This window comes from Cervus canadensis, chromosome 21 (assembly GCF_019320065.1).
Source record: "Cervus canadensis isolate Bull #8, Minnesota chromosome 21, ASM1932006v1, whole genome shotgun sequence".
Taxonomy (NCBI): domain Eukaryota; kingdom Metazoa; phylum Chordata; class Mammalia; order Artiodactyla; family Cervidae; genus Cervus; species Cervus canadensis.
In genome coordinates, this window is record NC_057406.1 from 44981209 (window position 1) to 45000555 (window position 19347).

General features: G+C 38.1%; 1 protein-coding gene across 1 annotated transcript in view; it reads left to right on the forward strand.

The window, feature by feature from the left end:
- The window catches only part of CFAP54 (cilia and flagella associated protein 54), a 291046-nt gene that overhangs the window by 52842 nt on the left and 218857 nt on the right, over nucleotides 1-19347 (forward strand). The window contains exons 17-20 of the mRNA XM_043440645.1: nucleotides 209-335; nucleotides 6694-6780; nucleotides 6872-6993; nucleotides 17001-17177. Coding sequence (XP_043296580.1) covers nucleotides 209-335; nucleotides 6694-6780; nucleotides 6872-6993; nucleotides 17001-17177 — 513 coding nt within the window. The remainder of the gene's footprint in view (nucleotides 1-208; nucleotides 336-6693; nucleotides 6781-6871; nucleotides 6994-17000; nucleotides 17178-19347) is intronic.

Below are 19347 nucleotides of genomic sequence, written 5' to 3' on the forward strand. Positions count from 1 at the left end.
TGCGGAGTCTGAACCTGTCACTGAAAGGCCTCTGGGGAATGTGGAGAGTGATTAATTATTGTGCAAGCCAGATTTTAAAGGGTTAAGAAGTGAGCATAACTTACAGGCTAAGAATAAAATGATAACCTGAATGACAGTAGGATAGAGCTATTTTTGTATGTTTCGATAACTGTATTCCTTTTTAATTTTTGCTTCAATTCTACCGAAGCACACCCACTGTATAGATGGAGACATGTGCAAACCAGTCACACCGAATAATTTCATAATGGACTTGCATCTTGAGCTAATTCAAGCCCAGCACCGAGTATCTGTTATGCTTCTTGACCAGTTGCAAGGTTAGTAATCATCAAAGCAGATAACTTGTTCTGAATCCATTTTAAGACATGTTCAAGCATGGAATCAATTTGATTTGTGAAGAATGTTCTTGTTGACTGGGTGTTTTTCAGATAAACTTTGGTGCTTTGTTTTTTCTTACTTCCCTGATTAATATCCATAGATATCTTTCATTATTTCTTTACACCTTGGTTAGCAAATCTGTAAACTTCTGAAAAATTAAATTGTTTGAGTTATAGTAAATTATTGTTATTTTATTTTTTTTATTTTTTGGTATTTTATTTTTTTTAAATTTTTTAATTAAAATTTTTTTAAAACTTATTTATTTATTCATTTTAACTTTACAATGTTGTATTGGTTTGACATACATTGACTTGACTCCTCCACGGGTGTACATGTGTTCCCCATTCTGAAGCGCCCTCCCACCTCCCTTCCCACCTCGTCCCTCTGGGTCATCCCAGTGCACCAGCCCCTAGCACCCTGTCTCACGCATCGGGTCTGGACTGGCGATTCGTTTCACATATGGCAATATACATGTTTCACTGCCATTCAATTAAGCAAACATTTATTGAAGAGAATATCAAGATCTGGGAGCTGTTTTCAGGCTTGGTCTTAAAGAGACACAGCCTTTATTTTTGAGCTGTAGATAAGTAAGCCAACTATAACAGGCAAGGCTATTAAATGCAGTGGAAGTGGACTCAGAGTGTTTGCTCTTGGCACACAGAAGAGTGTAACTGACAAGAAGGTCAGGGATGGCTTCCCGAAAGAGATGAGAGCTGACCAGAAAGCTAGCAGATGTCTTTATGAAGAACACTGAAAAGGAGGCAGTCATTTTGAATGGAGAAAGCAACTTTTAGCAAGGTGGGAGCAATTATACGAAGTATAGAAACTGCTGGAATTCTCTTATGGCTGCAGTAAAGAGCGCACGTGGGAGACTGACACAGCTAAGCCTAGAGGTGGATTACGGAGCTTGAAGGGTTAAAGGGTTTATATAATGTCCTGAAAGTACTGAACTGGCCTGAACTGAACTGCATGGAAAAATTTAGAAAGGTATCTCTGACAGCAGTGTCAGGGGCTGGTTGAGTTGGATTATGTCGCATCATATGCACGGTTTGTTGTTCAGTCGCTCAGTCGTGTCCAACTGTGTGCGACCCCACGGACCCCAGCACGCCGGGCTTCCCTGTCCTTCACCATCGCCCGGAGCTTGCTCAAACTCATGTCCATTGAGTCGGTGATGCCATTCAACCATCTTGTCCTCTGTCGTCCCCTTCTCCTCCTGCCTTCATTCTTTTCCAGCATCAGGGTCTTTTCTAATGAGTCAGCTCTTTGCATCAGGTGGCCAAAGTATTGGAGCCTCAGCTTCAGCATCAGTCCTTCCAGTGAATATTCAGGATTGATTTCCTTTAGGATTGACTGGTTTGAAAATAGATTTAGTCAAATGCTGGTTAATTAAATAATATATGAGTGCAGATTTTTTTCTCCTCAGCTTTATTAAGATATTATTGACAATTATATTTTGTAAGTTCAAGGTGTACAATGTGTAGATCTGCTACATTAATACATTGTAAAATGATTATTGTTATAGCATTAGCTAACAACTCCAGCACATTACATAGTTGCCATTTCTTTTTTTGTGGTGACAATATTTAAGATTTACTCACTTAGCAACTTGTAAATATATACTCCAGTATTATTAACTATGATCCATGCTATATATTAGCTCCCCAGAATTATTCCTCTTATGACTGGTAGTTTGTACCCTTTCACCAATATCTTTTTCTCCACTCCCTCAGCCCCTGGTAACTTCCACTCTACATTGTGTTTCTATGAGTTTGGCTTTTTTAGATTCCTTGTATGTGATACCATCCAATATTTGTCTTTCTCTGTATGGTTATTTCACCTAGCATGATGCCCTCAAGTTTTATCCATGTTATTGCAAATGGCAGGATTTCCTTCTTTCTCATGACTGGATAATATTCCATTGTGCATGTGATATATATCTATATCTATCTACCTCTATATGTACATCACATCTTCTTTCTACATTCACCCATTGATGGACACTTAGGTCGTTGCAATATCTTTGTTGCCATATCTTAGCTATTGTGAATAATGTTGCATTGAAAATGGGACCATAGATATCTCTGAAATCTTATTTTCATTTCCTTTGTGGCTGGATCATATAGTAGTTCTATTTTTAATTTTTGGAGATCTCCATAATGTTTTCTAAAGTGGCTTAACCAATTTACACCCCCACCAATAGTGCACAGTGGTTCCCTTTTATCCACATCTTCGCCAGTGTTTGTTATCTCTTGTCTTCTTGGTGATCAGTTCCGTTTAGTTGCTCAGTTGTGTCCAACTCTTTGCAACCCCATGGACTGCAGCACGCCAGGCTTCCCTGTCCATCACCAACTCCTGGAGCTTACTCAGACTCATGTCCATTGAGTCAATGATGCCATCCAACCAGCTTATCCTCATCGTCCCCTTCTCTTCCCACCTTCAATCTTTTCCATCATCAGGGTCTTTTCTAATGAGTCAGTTCTTTGCATCAGGTAGCCAAATTATTGGCACTTTAGCTTCAGCATCAGTCCTTCCAATGAATATTCAGGACTGGTTTCCTGTAGGATTGGCTAGTTTGATATCATCATTCTAGTTGATAGTCATTCTAATAGGCATGAGGTAATGTCTCCTTGTGGTTTTGATTTGCATTTTTCTGATGATTAGTAATGTTGAGCATCTTTTCATGTACTAGAGAGCTATTTGTATATTTTCTTTAGAAAAATGTCATTTAGTTATTCTGCCCATTAAAATCGGAGTTTTATTATTAAATTATGTAAGTTCTTTATGTATTTTGGAGATATGTGCGTACATATATTTACATGGAATTATTATTTCTTTGCAGTATCTGGATCTGCTTGATGTTTTTCTCTGCCTTATTGAACTGCCACCCTGGCACGGATGATCTTTTTTCCTCCTGTCACCCTCTACTGTCTATGCTGCTGTCTGACTAGTGTTGCCTAATGACTGCTTTTGTCATTCTTATTCAAGGACTTTACAATGGGCGTCTGTTGATGATTGTGCTATAAAGTGTGACTCCTGTATTGGGCATTCACATTTTTCTTGCAGTCTCATCTTTCTTATCTCCAATGATTATAATCATGAGAGCTATCACTTAATTAGCATTTATAATACTCTAGGTGCTGAGAGAATGGTGCAATATTTTCTGTTTTCCATGCAGGTAAATTTCCTTATCCTTTGCCATTAAAGAAACTTTATATTTTTTAATGGTGTCTGTTGATATCTTTTTATCAGGCAGTCATCATCCCATGGTGGCTCATGTGCATTAGCACAAATAATTAAACCTCAATAAAAGGGGTTTATTGTAAGGTTGTTACAGGTACCCTATTGCCAGGTCTTTTGAGAACCAGACCTAGAAAATTAAGAATGTTTATTGATATATTTTCTACCTCCCTGGGTCAGCATACCTTCATCTTCTTTTCCCTCATCCTGCTACCTATTTCCTGGACCACCATGATGGTCAGGCTCAGCTACACACCAGGTTCTCTCACTGCTCATAACCAGCTGGCAGTAATTTGTGTGTTAGTTGAAAATTTTGAGAGAGGCTCTGATTTTATCAGCCGCAGATAGAGCAGAGTGGAGATCCTCATGTGGTACCCAGAATTCTTGCAGGGAACATGGATGGAGCAATTTTGAAAAGCTTTTGAGGAAGGAAAGTGACCAAAAGTAGGTTGGATCCTATTTATCAACCTTCAAGATCATTTTATTTAAGATGAAATAGAAAATAAAATATTTTTATAACTTGAAAATTCTTCATATTCTCATACTGTGGCTAATAAAAGAATTTAATGATAAAACTTTATTAGATTTGTTTGAATTTTTATCTATTAGTGAAAAAAGATGACCTGATAGAGGATTTGATTTAGGTCATACCTGAATGGTCTAGTGGTTTTCCCTACTTTCTTCAATTTAAGTCTGAATTTGGCAATAAGGAGTTCATGATCTGAGCCACAGTCAGCTCCTGGTCTTGTTTTTGCTGACTGTATAGAGCTTTTCCACCTTTGGCTGCAAAGAATATAATCATTCTGATTTCGGTGTTGACCATCTGGTGATGTCCATGTGTAGAGTTTTCTCTTGTGTTGTTGGAAGAAGGTGTTTGCTATGACCAGTTCTCTTGGCAAAACTCTATTAGCCTTTGCCCTGCTTCATTCTGTACTCCAAGGCCAAATTTGCCTGTTACTCCAGGTGTTTCTTGACTTCCTACTTTTGCATTCCAGTCCCCTATAATGTAAAGGACATCTTTTTTGGGTGTTGGTTCTAAAAGGTCTTGAGGTCTTTGTAGAACCATTCAACTTCAGCTTCTTCAGCATTACTGGTCAGGGCATAGACTTGGATTACTGTGATATTGAATGGTTTGCATTGGAAATGAACAGAGATCATTCTGTCGTTTTTGAAATCGCAGCCAACTACTGCATTTTGGACTCTTTTGTTGACTATGATGGCTACTCCATTTCTTCTACGGGATTCTTGCCCACCATAGTAGTTATAATGGTCATCTGAATTAAATTCACCCATTCCAGTCCATTTTAGTTCGCTGATTCCTAAAATGTCGATGTTCACTCTTGCCATCTCCTGTTTGACCACTTCCAATTTGCTTTGATTCATGGACCTAACATTCCAGGTTCCTATGCAATCTTGCTCTTTACAGCATCAGAACTTGCTTCCATCACCAGTCACATCCTCAACTGGGTGCTGTTTTTGCTTTGGCTCTGTCTCTTCATTCTTTCTGGAGTTATTTCTCCACTGATCTCCAGTAGCATATTGGGCACCTACTGACCTGGGGAGTTCCTCTTTCAGTGTCCTATCTTTTTGCCTTTTCATACGTTCATGGGGTTCTCAAGGCAAGAATACTGAAGTAGTTTGCCATTCCCTTCTCCAGTGGACCACGTTTTGTCAGAACTCTCCACCATGACCCGTCTGTCTTGGGTGGCCCTAGATAGCAGGTAAAGCGTGAACTTCCAGATGTTCAAGCTGGTTTTAGAAAAGGCAGAGGAACCAGAGATCAAATTGCCAACATACTCTGGATCATCAAAAAAGCAAGAGAGTTCCAGAAAAACATCTATTTCTGATTTATTGACTATGCCAAAGCCTTTGACTATGTGGATGACAAGAAACTGTGGAAAATTCTGAAAGCAATGGGAATATCAGACCACCTGATCTGCCTCTTGAGAAATCTGTATGCAGCTTAGGAAGCAACAGTTATAACTGGACATGGAACAACAGACTGGTTCCAAATAGGAAAAGGAGTATGTCAAGGCTGTATATTGTCACCCTGCTTATTTAACTTAGATGCAGAGTACATCATGGGAAATGCTGGGCTGGATGAAGCACAAGCTGGAATCAAGATTGCCAGGAGAAATATCAATAACCTCAGATATGCAGGTAACACCACACTTATGACAGAAAGTGAAGAAGAACTAAAGAGCTTCTTGATGGAAGTGAAAGAGGAGAGTGAAAAAGTTGGCTTAAAACTCAACATTCAGAAAACTACGATCATGACATCTGGCCCCATCACTTCATGGCAAACAGATGGGAAACAGTAGAAACAGCGGCTGACTTTATTTTTTTGGCCTCCAAAATCACTCCAGGTGGTGACTGCAGCCATGAAATTAAAAGACGCTTACTCCCTGGAAGAAAAGTTATGACCAACCTAGACAGCATATTAAAAAGCAGAGACATTACTTTGCCAACAAAGGTCTGTCTAGTCAAGGCTATGGTTTTTCCAGTAGTCGTGTATGGATGTGAGAGTTGGACTATAAGGAAAGCTGAGCACCGAAGAATTGATGCTTTTGAACTGTGGTGTTGAAGAAGACTCTTGAGAGTTCCTTGGACTGACAGGAGATTCATCCAGTCCATCCTAAAAGAAATCAGTCCTGAATATTCACTGGAAGGACTGATGTTGAAGCTGAAACTCCAGTACTTTGGCCACTGATGCAAAGAGCTGACTCATTTGAAAAGACCCTGATGCTGGGAAAGATTGAAGGTGGGAGGAGAAGGGGATGACAGAGGATGAGGTGGTTGGATGGCATCACCAACTCAATGGACTTGAGTTTGAGTAAACTCTGTGAGTTGGTGACAGACAGGGAGTCCTGGCGTGCTGCAGTCCATGGGGTTGAAAAAGAGTCGGACATGACTGAGCAACTGACCTGATCTGAACTGAATGATAGAGGAAGCAATAATTCACAAATAGAGACTTACTCTTTGGTGCTTTGAAATATTTCCTTTCTTGAATGTAAAGCTAACTGTAATGACCGTCTTCTTCTTCTCTTTCTTCTTCTTCAGTTTTGCAGACTCCAACTGTGAGCAAGAGTACATCTACCAAAGGTACAGAGACACTAAAAAAAACTGCAAGCCCTGATTGTTTTACAGGTAATTAAAATTTGGAGAAAATGCCTTTCCAAATTTCTTCAAGATAGTTTTTATGTTGCCCTTTTGGTAAAATAGTTGTCTGCTTTTACAGAATTAAGTGTAATGAATAAAATAAGGAAGAATAAGCTATCTAAAGCAATTTATTTGATGCAGAAAACTCTTCTAATGTTTGAGAACGATGCGACCTGTTCTTCTCTACAGAACTACTTGACGGTAACAGTGTACCATTCCTTACTTTAGCCCAGACTTGAAACCCCTGGTAAAAATGAATGATTTATTGCTCTTTTCTAAAAATAATGTGTTGCCCTTAACATTGGATTATGAACTTTCAGATTTGCTGTGTTTAGTCCTCTCTGTGTGAAGTGAAATAGTTCTAAGCGGGAAAATTAATGTATATCTCATGCCTTGAACTCTCTTGAGAGAGAGATTCTCCCTCTGCAGGGGGTACCTTACATAGGGAACCAAATAAAATCAGAAGGGTTCAAAATGAGGTAAACTGTAGCATGTAAGTGACACCGTGCATGCCTGAGTGCATTCCTTACTATGGAACTGAAATACTTAACGTCCTTAGGCTACGGCACCTTTCCTAAGATGGAGATTGCTGATTTGTGGACCAGTTGCCTTGCTGTTGTCTCTCTGTGACCTGGAAATTGTTCTGTCTTCTTACTAATTCATTATTTTGATTTTAGAGTTTAAATTCCTGAGGGGAATCATGTTTCTGTTTTATTTTGTCCCTATGCATCACAAAACTTTGGTTGTGTTAGCTGAATGAATGGCACATGATAAATTAGAGACTACCAGTAGCTTGACTGACACAGGATAGAAGAGTGTAGGTCAAAGCTAGGGGGAGGATACAGAGGTGAAGAAGAGTCTGACATACAGCGGGGATCCTCTGATAGATGAGGGAAAGGAGATGGGACTGAAAGCACACACAAAGCGATTCCTCTCCAATGGAGGGTGGACTGCAGAGCAGGCACCTCATCCCTCTGATGTAGAAGGCAAGGAGCCACAGACAGATGTAGATGTCAATAAGTCTGTTGTGGAGGCAGAGAGTTGAGTGGATACTTTCTTATCTGAATCATCTGTTAAAGTAGGAGGCAAGGAGATCTGCCAACCATGGAGTGTGGGGCTGGGTAGATGGACTGAAGAGAGAGAAGGTAATGGGAGAGTGGAGAGGAATGGATGAAGGTGCTAACTCTAAGATAAAGGACTGGCCAGCATCCTGAAGTTCAAGCTGAGGTTGAAGTCCATGGATTTCCAGAAGGCCCCATCTGAATGCTGGTATGATATTATCCTGGTGTGGTATTCTTAGTAGCTGTGACAGTAGAATTCTTGTGACAGTAGAGATCTGTACCAGATTGGATTTTTAAAAAAGTATGAAAGTATAGGTTAAAAGTTCACAATGAGAAATGGGTGCAGATTGAGTAGGGAAGGCAGTAACACCCACCAAGGCTTTTAAAGACTTGGTAAACTATGGAGATATCAAGAAATCGGGCTTCTCTATGAGGTCGGGGGCCATAAAATCAGAATTTGAGAGAGCTAGAAGGATAGGTGTTTGAAGTCAGAAAGTAGAATATTGGAATTTCAGATTTCTGGCATGTAGGGTTTCCTGATCATGAGTCCGTCACTTCATTTATCCAACAAATGGTTTTGAGGGCCTGTGATCCATTCAGCAAATGTTTCAAAGCAAGTTGACTATGTGCCTGGTATTATGCTGAGTACAGGGGATAAAAACAAAGATCCTTCCTTTATTCAACTGATACTGATGGATTGCCTACTCTTGGTGGTTTCTGCCTTCAAGATAAATCCAGTCTATGGGAAAATAGACATGTAAGTAAGTGATTATGAGTCATTGTCATAAGTGCTTTAATTGCAGGAGTGCCAGGGAAATTCAGGAAGAGAATACCTCACCCAACAGTGGAGAATGTTTGAGGAAACATTCAGAAAAGATGACACGAAGTTGAATACTGAAAGACAGGCAGGAGTTGCCAGAGACAGAGAAAGAGAAAGGTGGAAAGGACATGCAAGGCAGAGAGAACAACTTGTGCAAAGGTCCTGAGGCGGGGAGGGTCATAGAATGCTTGTTGTCCTGTAGGTCATTCGGTGTGACAGAAGCTAAGACGCAATGGCAAAGGGGAGGGGGTTGTTTGGAAAGGATGGTAAAAGGTGAGGCCAGAGAGAAAGTAGAGTCTGGTTCAAAAGAAATCTAAGGGTTCTGGATGGATGCTGCCAGTATTCAAGGGGAGGAAGTCTGTCCTGGCCCTATTCAGGGAGAGCCTTGATACATTAGAATCTCCAGTATTTGAATGCAGGAATTTGATGATGGTGTTGGGCAGTCTCAGCTGACCAGGCCAAGCGGTATCTGATCTCTGTCGGAAGACTCCTGGGGTGCGTTCAGGATCCCATTTCTTAGCAGATGCTTCTACAACCAATCTTTATTAGCCAGTGTTTGGAGGACAGTGGTACTGCAGTCCCATTTCGATGGCAAGTAAAGCTTATCTTTTAGAAACTAGTTCTCTCAGGACTCATCTCATGGCCTCTTAGAGTTCAGAGAGAGTAAATCCTCCAGGATTTTCTCTTTTGTTTTATTATGACACAGTTTTGTCTTTATGCTATCACAATATACCCATTCCCCTGTTATGTCTCTATCTTCCCACTGTCGTGACTGGAAGCACACTAGAAATGTGGGAAAGCTGAAGTGTTCATTTTCTTCTCCATGTGTATCTTTTCTATTTCTTAAGTGAAACTATTTTAACTTAAGAAACATTATAATATCCTCTTAAACTCATGAAGCATTTAGAAGCTCCACTTTTTTTTTTTATGAGGGGTCCTCCATAAGGATTGTCACCAGCTGGGAAATGTTGAATATTTTTTTAGAAGTCCTGAAATTGTCCATGGCCATTTCTGCTCCTCCATGGAAATTTTTTTATCCTAGTGTTAAAAAGCTTAATGATTAGTCCTCAGGGTACTCTCATAAACGATGATGTTATGGATCAAATAATTGCCAAAATTTCTTTCCTTAAAGAAGACAAATAAATTTCTTTCCCTTGGCAGTCATTTTTTTTCCCAGCTACATTACAGCATACTTTACATTATCATCATCTGGTAATAGAATTATCCCCAAACCAGTATCTGATGTGTCACCTGATACCATAAAAAAGATTTGGAAAGCCTGGGTCTTTGCAGAACTCCTCAATAATTCATACCGTGTTTCAGTTTTTCAGAAGTTTCCTGACCTCATAGAGATGAATACTCTCATTAGGTGTCTGTTTTATTCTAAGTCCATTAAAGGTGGACCAGCTTGTTGCCACGGATAAGGGACCAACTTTTGATAAGAACCTGTTAGCTTTCCAGATGAGATGGTTGGCTTATTTTTTTTATTGTGGGGATTTATTTTTCTCATTTTACTCTCTTGGTTATTTGACTTCTGAAAGTCCTTACTGGCATTTTACACACTATACCTCTGATTTATTTTAATGGCTTGCATCTAGAACCAGCCTGAGATGTCCCTGATCTTCTGCTGATCAAGTAGAGGAATCAGCATATAGCTTATGATCTTCACTCATAGTTCACTTCAGAGTCCAGTAGTCCAACACTGAGCATCTTTACAGTGCAATTTCTCACTGGGCAGAGGCAGGAATACTCTTCAGTACAAGTGCTAAGGGTACCAGGGCAGATTATATACTGCTGTTTTCTGTCGAGCATCCACTTTCCTTTCCAAATGCCACCTTTGAAGGAATTTCTTTTTCCCCACTAGATGTAACCAGGTGGGACTTTTCAGGGCCACTCTTCTCAGCCAGCCAAGAGGATGACTGGTGAGCTAGACCGATAGGTTGTTCCCTCTTTGGAATCTGAATCTTGAGCAGAGGGATGAAAAGACAAAAACTAGTTGGCATTCAGGACTTTCCAGTTGTCTCAATGGTAAAGATTCCTCCTGCCAATGGAGGAGGGGTTCAATCTGTGGGCCGGGAAGATTCCCTGGAGGAGGAAATGGCAACCCACACCAGTATTCTTGCCTGGAAGATTCCATGGACAGAGGAGCCTGGTGGGCTATAGTCCATGAAGTTGCAAGGAGTCAGACATGACTGAGCGCACACACACACACACACACACACACACAGAGTTGGCATTCATTCATTCTGATACCTGTATCCTGATCAGATTCTTTTAGTTGTATTCTGAGGACCCTCTTGCCTCTGGTCCTGCTGTGGTCAAAGTCTCATTTTCCTGTTGCTTCTGTTACCAAAGAACCCTAACTGATACATCTAGTGATCTCCTTGTTCTGTTTGTTGAAACTTAAATCAGTAATTGACTGTTCAAAAATTCAGTTATAGTGCTTCAACTCTAAGCAAAGAGAGCATTATGGATTAGTAGATTATTTTTTTATAATCAACACAAAATCTAATTTTATGGCCCTAATTTGGAACCATAACTAATGAAGACGCCCAGCCACTAGAAGTTCTAATCACTCCTGGCTTTAATGTTTCCTGGATTTACAACTCAGGGCTGCCCAGGTGGCACAGTGGTAAAGAATCTGCCTGCCAGTGTAGGTGATACAAGAGACTTGGGTTTGATCCCTGGGTTGGAAGATCCCCTGGAGGAGGAAATAGCAACCTGCTCCAGTATTCTTGCCTGGAGAATCCCATGGACAGAGGAGCCTGGCGGGCTATAACCCATGGGGTCGCAGAGTCAGACATGGCTGGGGGACTGAACACAGTGCGGAACTCCTGAATCCAGTTGTATTAACTATGTTACCAACTGAAATGATTTCCCCTATTCTGTAGCATTTTAGTCAAATCAATCCTGTTTGCTCTTTTGAGGAAGAGTATATGTAAGCCAATTTATTTCCGAGATCTTCTCAGTTCTTTTAAATTGTTCCATCTTCCTCATAAAGAGTAAACCCCTTTTTGATTCTGACCCCCCTCTTATGAGGTCATATTTTGACCCCAAGTCTTCAAAAGAAGACTTCACTCTTTTAGCATATTTACATTTTAGGGTTTTTTCCTTTTAAATATTTTGAGGTTATTGCAGAGAAAACATCACCTAGGTTGCCTTTTCATGCTTCTTTTAAACTTTACTTTGTATTAAGACAAGAAATCACAGTGGTTAGACGTAGAAGGTTCTTGATTAGAGCTGTGGTTCTGCTGCTGACTAGCTATATGACCAAGGTCAAGTTTCTTATGCTCTCTTAAGTTTTAATTTCTTCATTTGTAAAATGGGTGATCTTGGGGGAGATTTAATGAAATGCCTATAAAATGCTTAACATTTGGCACAGAGTAAGCAGTCAATAAGGCTTCCCTGGTGGTTCAGATGGTAAACAATCTGCCCGCCATGTGGGAGACCTGGGTTTGATCCCTGGGTTGGCAAGATCCCCTGGAGGAGGGCACAGGAACCCACTGCAGTATTCGTGCCTGGAAAACCCCTGTGGATCGAAGAGCCTGGGGGGCTACAGTCCACAGAGAGCGACTGAGCACAGTGCATGCAGTCGGTAAATGCTAGCCGTCGTCCTTACTACTGCTTATGTTCTCTGCCACTTTAAGCGCTCTGGGACGTTCTGTTTTGTCATATCAGGATAACTTTTGGTGCTTTCAATAGATTTTTCTTTATCAAACTACACATTTCTGTCTTTTCTCTTAGAGCTTGTAAGTTGTATATTTTCTTCTCAGCAATATTCTTTGTTAGGATTCTTGGATAGGACTTAACCTACTTTTCCTCTCCTTCTGAAATGTACATAATATTGTTGAGAACCCAGAATATACTTTGAGAGATCTACTAGATGAATAATAAATCTGGCCCTTTATCTTTCCAGTCTTATGATTGTTATCATGCCCTTCAAAGTTGCATTACATCTTTCCATAAGTGTTCTGCTGCATTGTGGATGTTAAGGCATTTTCAGATATATTTAACATCAATCTGTCCTTATAAGCATTGCATACATGCTGCGTGCATAGTAAATTGCTTCTGTCATATCTGACTGTCTGTGACCCTATGGACTGTAGCCCGCCTCTCCTCTGTCCATGGGATTTCCCAGGAAAGAATACTGGAGTGGGTTGCCATGGCCTTCTCCGGGGGGTCTTCTTGACCCAGGGATCGAACCCGTGTCTCCTTTGGCTCCTGCATTGCAGGCAGATTCTTTACTGCTGATCAACTGGGGAAGCCCTTTTAAGTGTTGAGTAACTCATGAAAAGAAGTAGGTCATGTGTTCTCTAATGGGAACTATAGGGAGAGAGATTGCATTCAAATGATTGGACTTCAGTACTATTGTTTTGTGGCAATAAAACAGTATGTTTTTTTTTAAATTATTTTTTGAAATTGAAGTGTTGCTGTACAATGTCATGTAAGTAACAGGTATACAATACAGTGATTTACAACTTTTAAAGGTTCTATTCCATTTATGTGCATGCTTGGTTGCTCAGTCATGTCCGACTCTTTGTGACCCTTTGGACTGTAGCCCTCTAGGCTCCTTTGTCCATGAGATTTTTCACGCAAGAATATTGGAATGGGTTGCTGTTTGCTTCTCCAGGGGATCTTCCCGACCCAAGGATTGAACCCGTGCCTCCTGTATCTCCTGCACTGCAGGTGGATTCTTTATCTACTAAGCCACTGGGGAAGCCCTATTTCATTTATAGTCATTATAAAATACTGGTTTTATTTTCTGTGCTGTACAGGATATCTTTGTAGCTTATTTTATTTTAAATTAAGAAGTTATTGGAGTATAGTTGATTTACACTGTTGTGTTAATCTCAGGTATACATCAACAATCTTGGTTTGTAGTTTTCTTCTCTTGTATTATACTATCCTTGTCTGGTTTTGGTATCAGGGTAATGCTGGCCTTGTCAAAACAGTGTGTAAGTGTCCCCTTCTCTTCAGTTTTTTGAAATAATTTGAGAAGGATTGGAGTTAATTCTTTAAACATCTGGTAGGAATTTACCACTGAAACCATCTAGTCCTGGACTTGTCTTTATCAGGAAGTTTTTGATTACTTATTCATTTTCTTACTTGTTACTGGTATGTTTGTGTTTTCTATTTCTTTATGGTATTTCACTGTTGGTAGGTTATATATTACTAGAAATTTATCCACTTCTTCTAGGTTATTCAATTGTTGGCATATAATTGTTCATAGTACTTTCTTATGATTCTTTGTGTTTCTATGGTATCAGTTGTCTCCTCTTTCATTTCTTTAATATGTGAGTCTTTCTCTATTTTTTATTCATCTAGCTAAAAGTTTGTCAATTTTTTTAATCTTAAAAAACAGCTTTTGTTTTAGTTGAGCTTTTGTATTGTCTTTATGGTCTCTATTTTATTTATTTCCCTTCTGATCCTTGTTATTTCGTCAACTAACTTTGATCTTAGGATTTTTGTTCTTCTGTTTCCTTGAAGAAATTAGATAAAAAGTTAGATAGTTTATTTGAGATCTTTGTTCTTATGGTGGACATTTTCACTATAAACCTTCTCTTAAAACTACTTTTGCTGAATCCTGTAAGTTTTGGTATGCTCTGTTTTCATTTGTCTTAAGATACTTTTTGACTTCCCTTTTGATTTCTTTTTTAAATTAATAATCTTAAAAACTGCTCAAATGTATTTTTGGCCATTGAGCCTGTAATCATATTTTTTTTTCTTTTGATTTATGGATAAGTTAAATTATATTCCTAGATTTCCTAGTATTAAATCGTCCTTTTATTCCTGAGGAGACAACATAATTACAGTACACTATTCCTTTAATATATTATTACATCAGTGAATTAGTATTTTATTTAGAATGTTTGCATTTTGTATTTGTAAAAAGATTTCTCTGTGTTTTTAAGTGCAGTCACTTTTTCAGGTTTTGTTATCAAAGCTGTAATAGTTTTAGAATATATTTCAGAAGCTATCTATCTTTCTCTGTAGTTAGAAATTTAACAAATGACAGGAATTATCGGTTCTTTGAGATTTGAAATATTAACTTTTAATAATATCATTTAAGATTGACATGTGTGGGAAGTAGGTTTTTGGATATCTGAGTTTCTTTCATCATTATTCCTGTGTCGAGGTTTTTCTGCTTTTGTATTTTTGAGTTAGCTTCTGTATTTCCATCTCCAGTGATCAGTGATAATGTGCATCTTTTCATCTGCTCACTGGCTATTTGTGTTATCTTCTTTGGAGAGATGTCTATTCAAACCCTTTGTTTATTTTTTTAAATTTATTTTTTTACTGAAGAATAATTGCTTTACAGAATTTTGTTGTTTTCTGTCAGACCTCAATATGACTCAGCCATAGGAATACATGTACCCCCTCCATCTTGACCCTCCCTCCCACCTCCCTCCCCATCCCACCCCTCCAGGTTGATACAGAGCCCCTCTTTGAGTTTCTTGAGCCACACAGCACATTCCTGTTGGCTGTCTATTTTACATATGGTAATGTAAGCTTCCATGTTACTCTTTCCATATATCTCACCCTCTCCCCATGTCCATAAGTCTATTCTCTATGCCTGTTTCTCCACTGCTGCCCTGTAAATAAATTCTTCAGTACCATTCTTCTAGATTCCATATATATGTGTTAGAATACGATATTTATCTTTCTCTTTCTGACTCACTTCACCCTGTAATAGGTTCTAGGTTCATCCACCTCATCAGAACTGACTCAAATGCATTCCTTTTTATGGCTGAGTAATATTCCATTGTGTATATGTACCACAACTTCTTTATCCATTCATCTGTCGATGGGCGTCTAGGTTGCTTCCATGTTCTCAGTTCAGTTCAGTTCAGTCACTCAGTTGTGTCCGACTCTTTGCGACCCCATGAACCACAGCACACCAGGCCTCCCTGTCATCACCAACTCCTGGAGTTTACCCAAACTCATGTCCGTTGAGTCGGTGTTGCCATCTAACCATCTCATCCTCTGTCGTCCGCTTCTCCTCCTGCCTTCAATCTTTCCCTACATCAGGGTCTTTTCAAATGAGTCAGCTCTTTGCATCAGGTGGCCATGTTCTAGCTATTGTAAATAGTGCTGCAATGAACAACAAGATACTTGTGTCTTTTTTCAATTTTGGTTTCCTCAGGCAAACCCTTTGTTCATTTTTTAGTGGAATTTTTCATTATTGTTTATTTTTATTATTTTATTATTTTTAAAATTTTTGCAACAGTTCTTTATATATTCTGAATACAATTCCTTTATCAAATATATGATCTGCAAATATTTTTTTCCATTCTGTCAGCTGTCTTTATTGTTTTGATTTTATCATTTGAGGTTTTTAATTTTGATGAATTTAAATTTATCTGCTTTTTCTTTTGTCAGTGTGCTTTTGGTGTCATATCTAAGAAAGCATTGTTTAACTCAAGGTTGTGAATATTTACTTCTATATTTTCTCCTAAGTATTTTATAATTTTAGCTTTTACATTTGGGTCCATAGTTCATTTTGAGTTAACTGTTTGTATATAATGTGATATATGGTTCCCTCTTTTTTCTTTTGCACATGGATGTCTAATCATCTGAGCACTCTTTGTTTGAAAGGCTATTCTATTTTCTATCATTCAATTTTAGTCTTTACATGGGTTTTTGCTTTAGCACTCTATCAGAGTCTTTGCTTTTTCATTTAATATAAAAGTTTAACTCATTTACATGTATTATTGTTGATTTAGTTAGTTTTACTTTGGAAATATTTAGATTTTCTGATTTTTATGGTTTTTTTGTTTTATTGTTGTCACTAAATGTGTAACCTTTAAAAAGGTTATTGCCTTTCCTTTAGGTTTATAGAATAGATATTTGTGTATATTTTATGTCTTTCTGCTGAGTAAGAAACCCTCAGTAATATTAATTTTGTAAACCGCATATACCAATGATCATTACTTGAGAGTCACATTTCAAGTTGCATTAAGTGTAAATGTACAATTCATAAGCATAAATGCAGATAATTGTGTTACAAAATTTTTAAGGATAATGAAATATGATGGCAGATATTCAGAGGACTTGATCTGAAACTGAAATGTCTTTTATTAATGTATAATAATAATGATAAACATGTTAGACATACAGTGTAATTGTCTTAATAGCTATTTTTTACTTGTCCTTGTTTAGTAGTTAGTTTTTACTTCTGGAATATCATTCAATGCTTGAAATATGTATTTTAAGGCCCCAGAAATACATATATCAAGATAATGTTGTTTAACATCACCAGAATTCTCCAATAAAATGAAGTTCAAGCCCTTGAAATGTATTTTTCCTATTTTCATACTTTATCATAGGAAGCATATTCTTTGATTGAGAAGACCGAAGCAGAACAAAGTATACAATATTCATATCAGAAATATGTGGAAACTGTCGAAAGAAAGAAAAGCAGGGTCCCTCCTCCACCCATCCTGCTGTCCCGAACTTACCGTTCTGTGACATTAAAACCTGCCCCATTTGTTTCTGATGTTAAGGTATGTTGTCTATTTTGATCTTTATCTCAAGGAAAGCATCAAAGGTACTTCAATAACTGTAATGATTGATAGTTTTATTGCTTTTAGCACTTGGATAGTCTTATTTATAAACCCTGAATACCGAGATTAGTATTTTAATGTCTTAACTACACTTAGTGTCTTCGTTGACGCTTTTGCCTTTATGCTATTTCCTGTTTGGCTCCATATAGCTTTGCTACACCCAAATATATAATAAGGAGAAATAAGAGAGAAGCATTTCTCTCGAAGTACCTTTATCACCATGACAGTCATACACTGATATACTGGCGTGCTCGGTATCAAGAAGGTTTCATTAAAATAGAGACAGACACTTGAAGGGGATAAAAGTTACTCTGAGAACCAATGGTGAAGATAAGAAAATTGAGGGGGGGTGATTTTAGAGGCTCTTTCTAAAGTTCTTCTGAGTAAATGAGGATTGTTTTAATAAAAGGCTTCCCTGATAGCTCAGTTGGTAAAGAATCCACCTGCAATGAAGGATACCCTGGTTTGATCCCTGGGTTGGGAAGATCCCCTGGAGAAGGGAAAGGCTACCCACTTCAGTATTCTGGCCTGGAGAATTCCATGGAATATATAATCCATGGGGTCACAAAGAGTTGGACTAAATTTTTATTAAAAGAGTCTTTTAATAAAAACAAACTAATTCCAATCACATTATAAGTCATAACTCTATGTGTTTATTGAAGCCCAGCCCCAGTGCCTTGGAATTAGTCTGTGTGTGACTGTAACTTGAGATTTAGTTTCCTCACAAGCATTTGGTTCCATCTAATTAATATTTTAAATATTACATTTTCCTCTTTTGGGTGATGAACATATGCTCTTTGATGTTGTATAAAAAACAAAGTTGTTTCTTTGATTATCCTTAGGATGTTCTGTTTGAGCTTACACTGACTTGATACAGTGGAAAGGGCATGGTCTTTGAAGTGAGACAAACACAGAGGTAAAATTCTGGCTCTAGCACAGCAGTATTAGATTGGGAAGTCTGAATATACTTTCTGAACCTTCCTTAAATTTGTTTTTGTTACTTTTTCACTTGTAAAATGTTTCTGCTGTGAAAATTGAATGAGATATTATATCATATTCTTGGCATGTTAACCAAGGTCCCTACATTTCTTGTATTAACCATATGTAATAAGGTTTCCTAAAATCAGTTAATGAGGTTATACTCTGTGATTCTATTATCTGATGATTTTTTTTTCATAAATTCTGTGCAGTGATCATTATTGAGTGTCTGTTGTTAAGCTCTGTGTGAGCTAAAGTATAGAAGTAAACACAAAGCACAATTCCGTTTTTTGAGGAGTTTTAGACTAATGGGAGGTGGACGTCAGTGAGAAGTAATACTACCTTCCTAATGCCTTATAATTGAAAGAATAGTAACAGCATTCATCTTATACCCAACTGTGCTATGATAAATGCATTACTGCAATTTTTAGCAGTATTAAAATTCAATTTTGGATTTGGGGGATCTGTTTTAAGAATAAGGATTCATTGGCTTTAGAAATTCAGGATAGAACTAAGACTGGATAATTTCCCAAGAGTTTTTGTTTGTTTTTATGTAATTATTTTGATTTATTTAACCAGGGTTTTATTTTTTATGTATCTCAAATTAGTGACTAGTTTATTTCATAATGGTTAGAAATAGGAAGACATAAGAATCCCACACTTGACCTGCAGCTGTAAGACTTGTTACTCAGCACATTCTGTGAAGTTGATGTATGTTCTATGTTGGGAGAGTTGCATGCTGCTGGAAATGACACCTTCTTTTACCTACTCCTTAGCACTAGATGGTGCTGTGGGCTTAAATACATTTTCTAGTTTGCGATTTCAGCCATCTTTTGTTTTTCAAAATCCTCTTGTTAAGGCATTCGTTGCATTAACATCTATTTTGATAGCTGAAAATATTAATGTTATCTATAACATTTTACTTTCAAAGTTAGTGGTGGTTTGTCCATTGTGTCCTTACTCTTACATAGACCCTAAGGACTTATTCTTCTTATATAAACTAAGATGTTTTCATCTGGGTAACAAAATAGAAACATAAAGCCTGCTTGTAAAAATGCTTTTAGAGAAAACTACTCTTCAGATTCTGTAGAGCTTCAAAATATGTAGAGCTTCACTTAGAGCAATAATGATC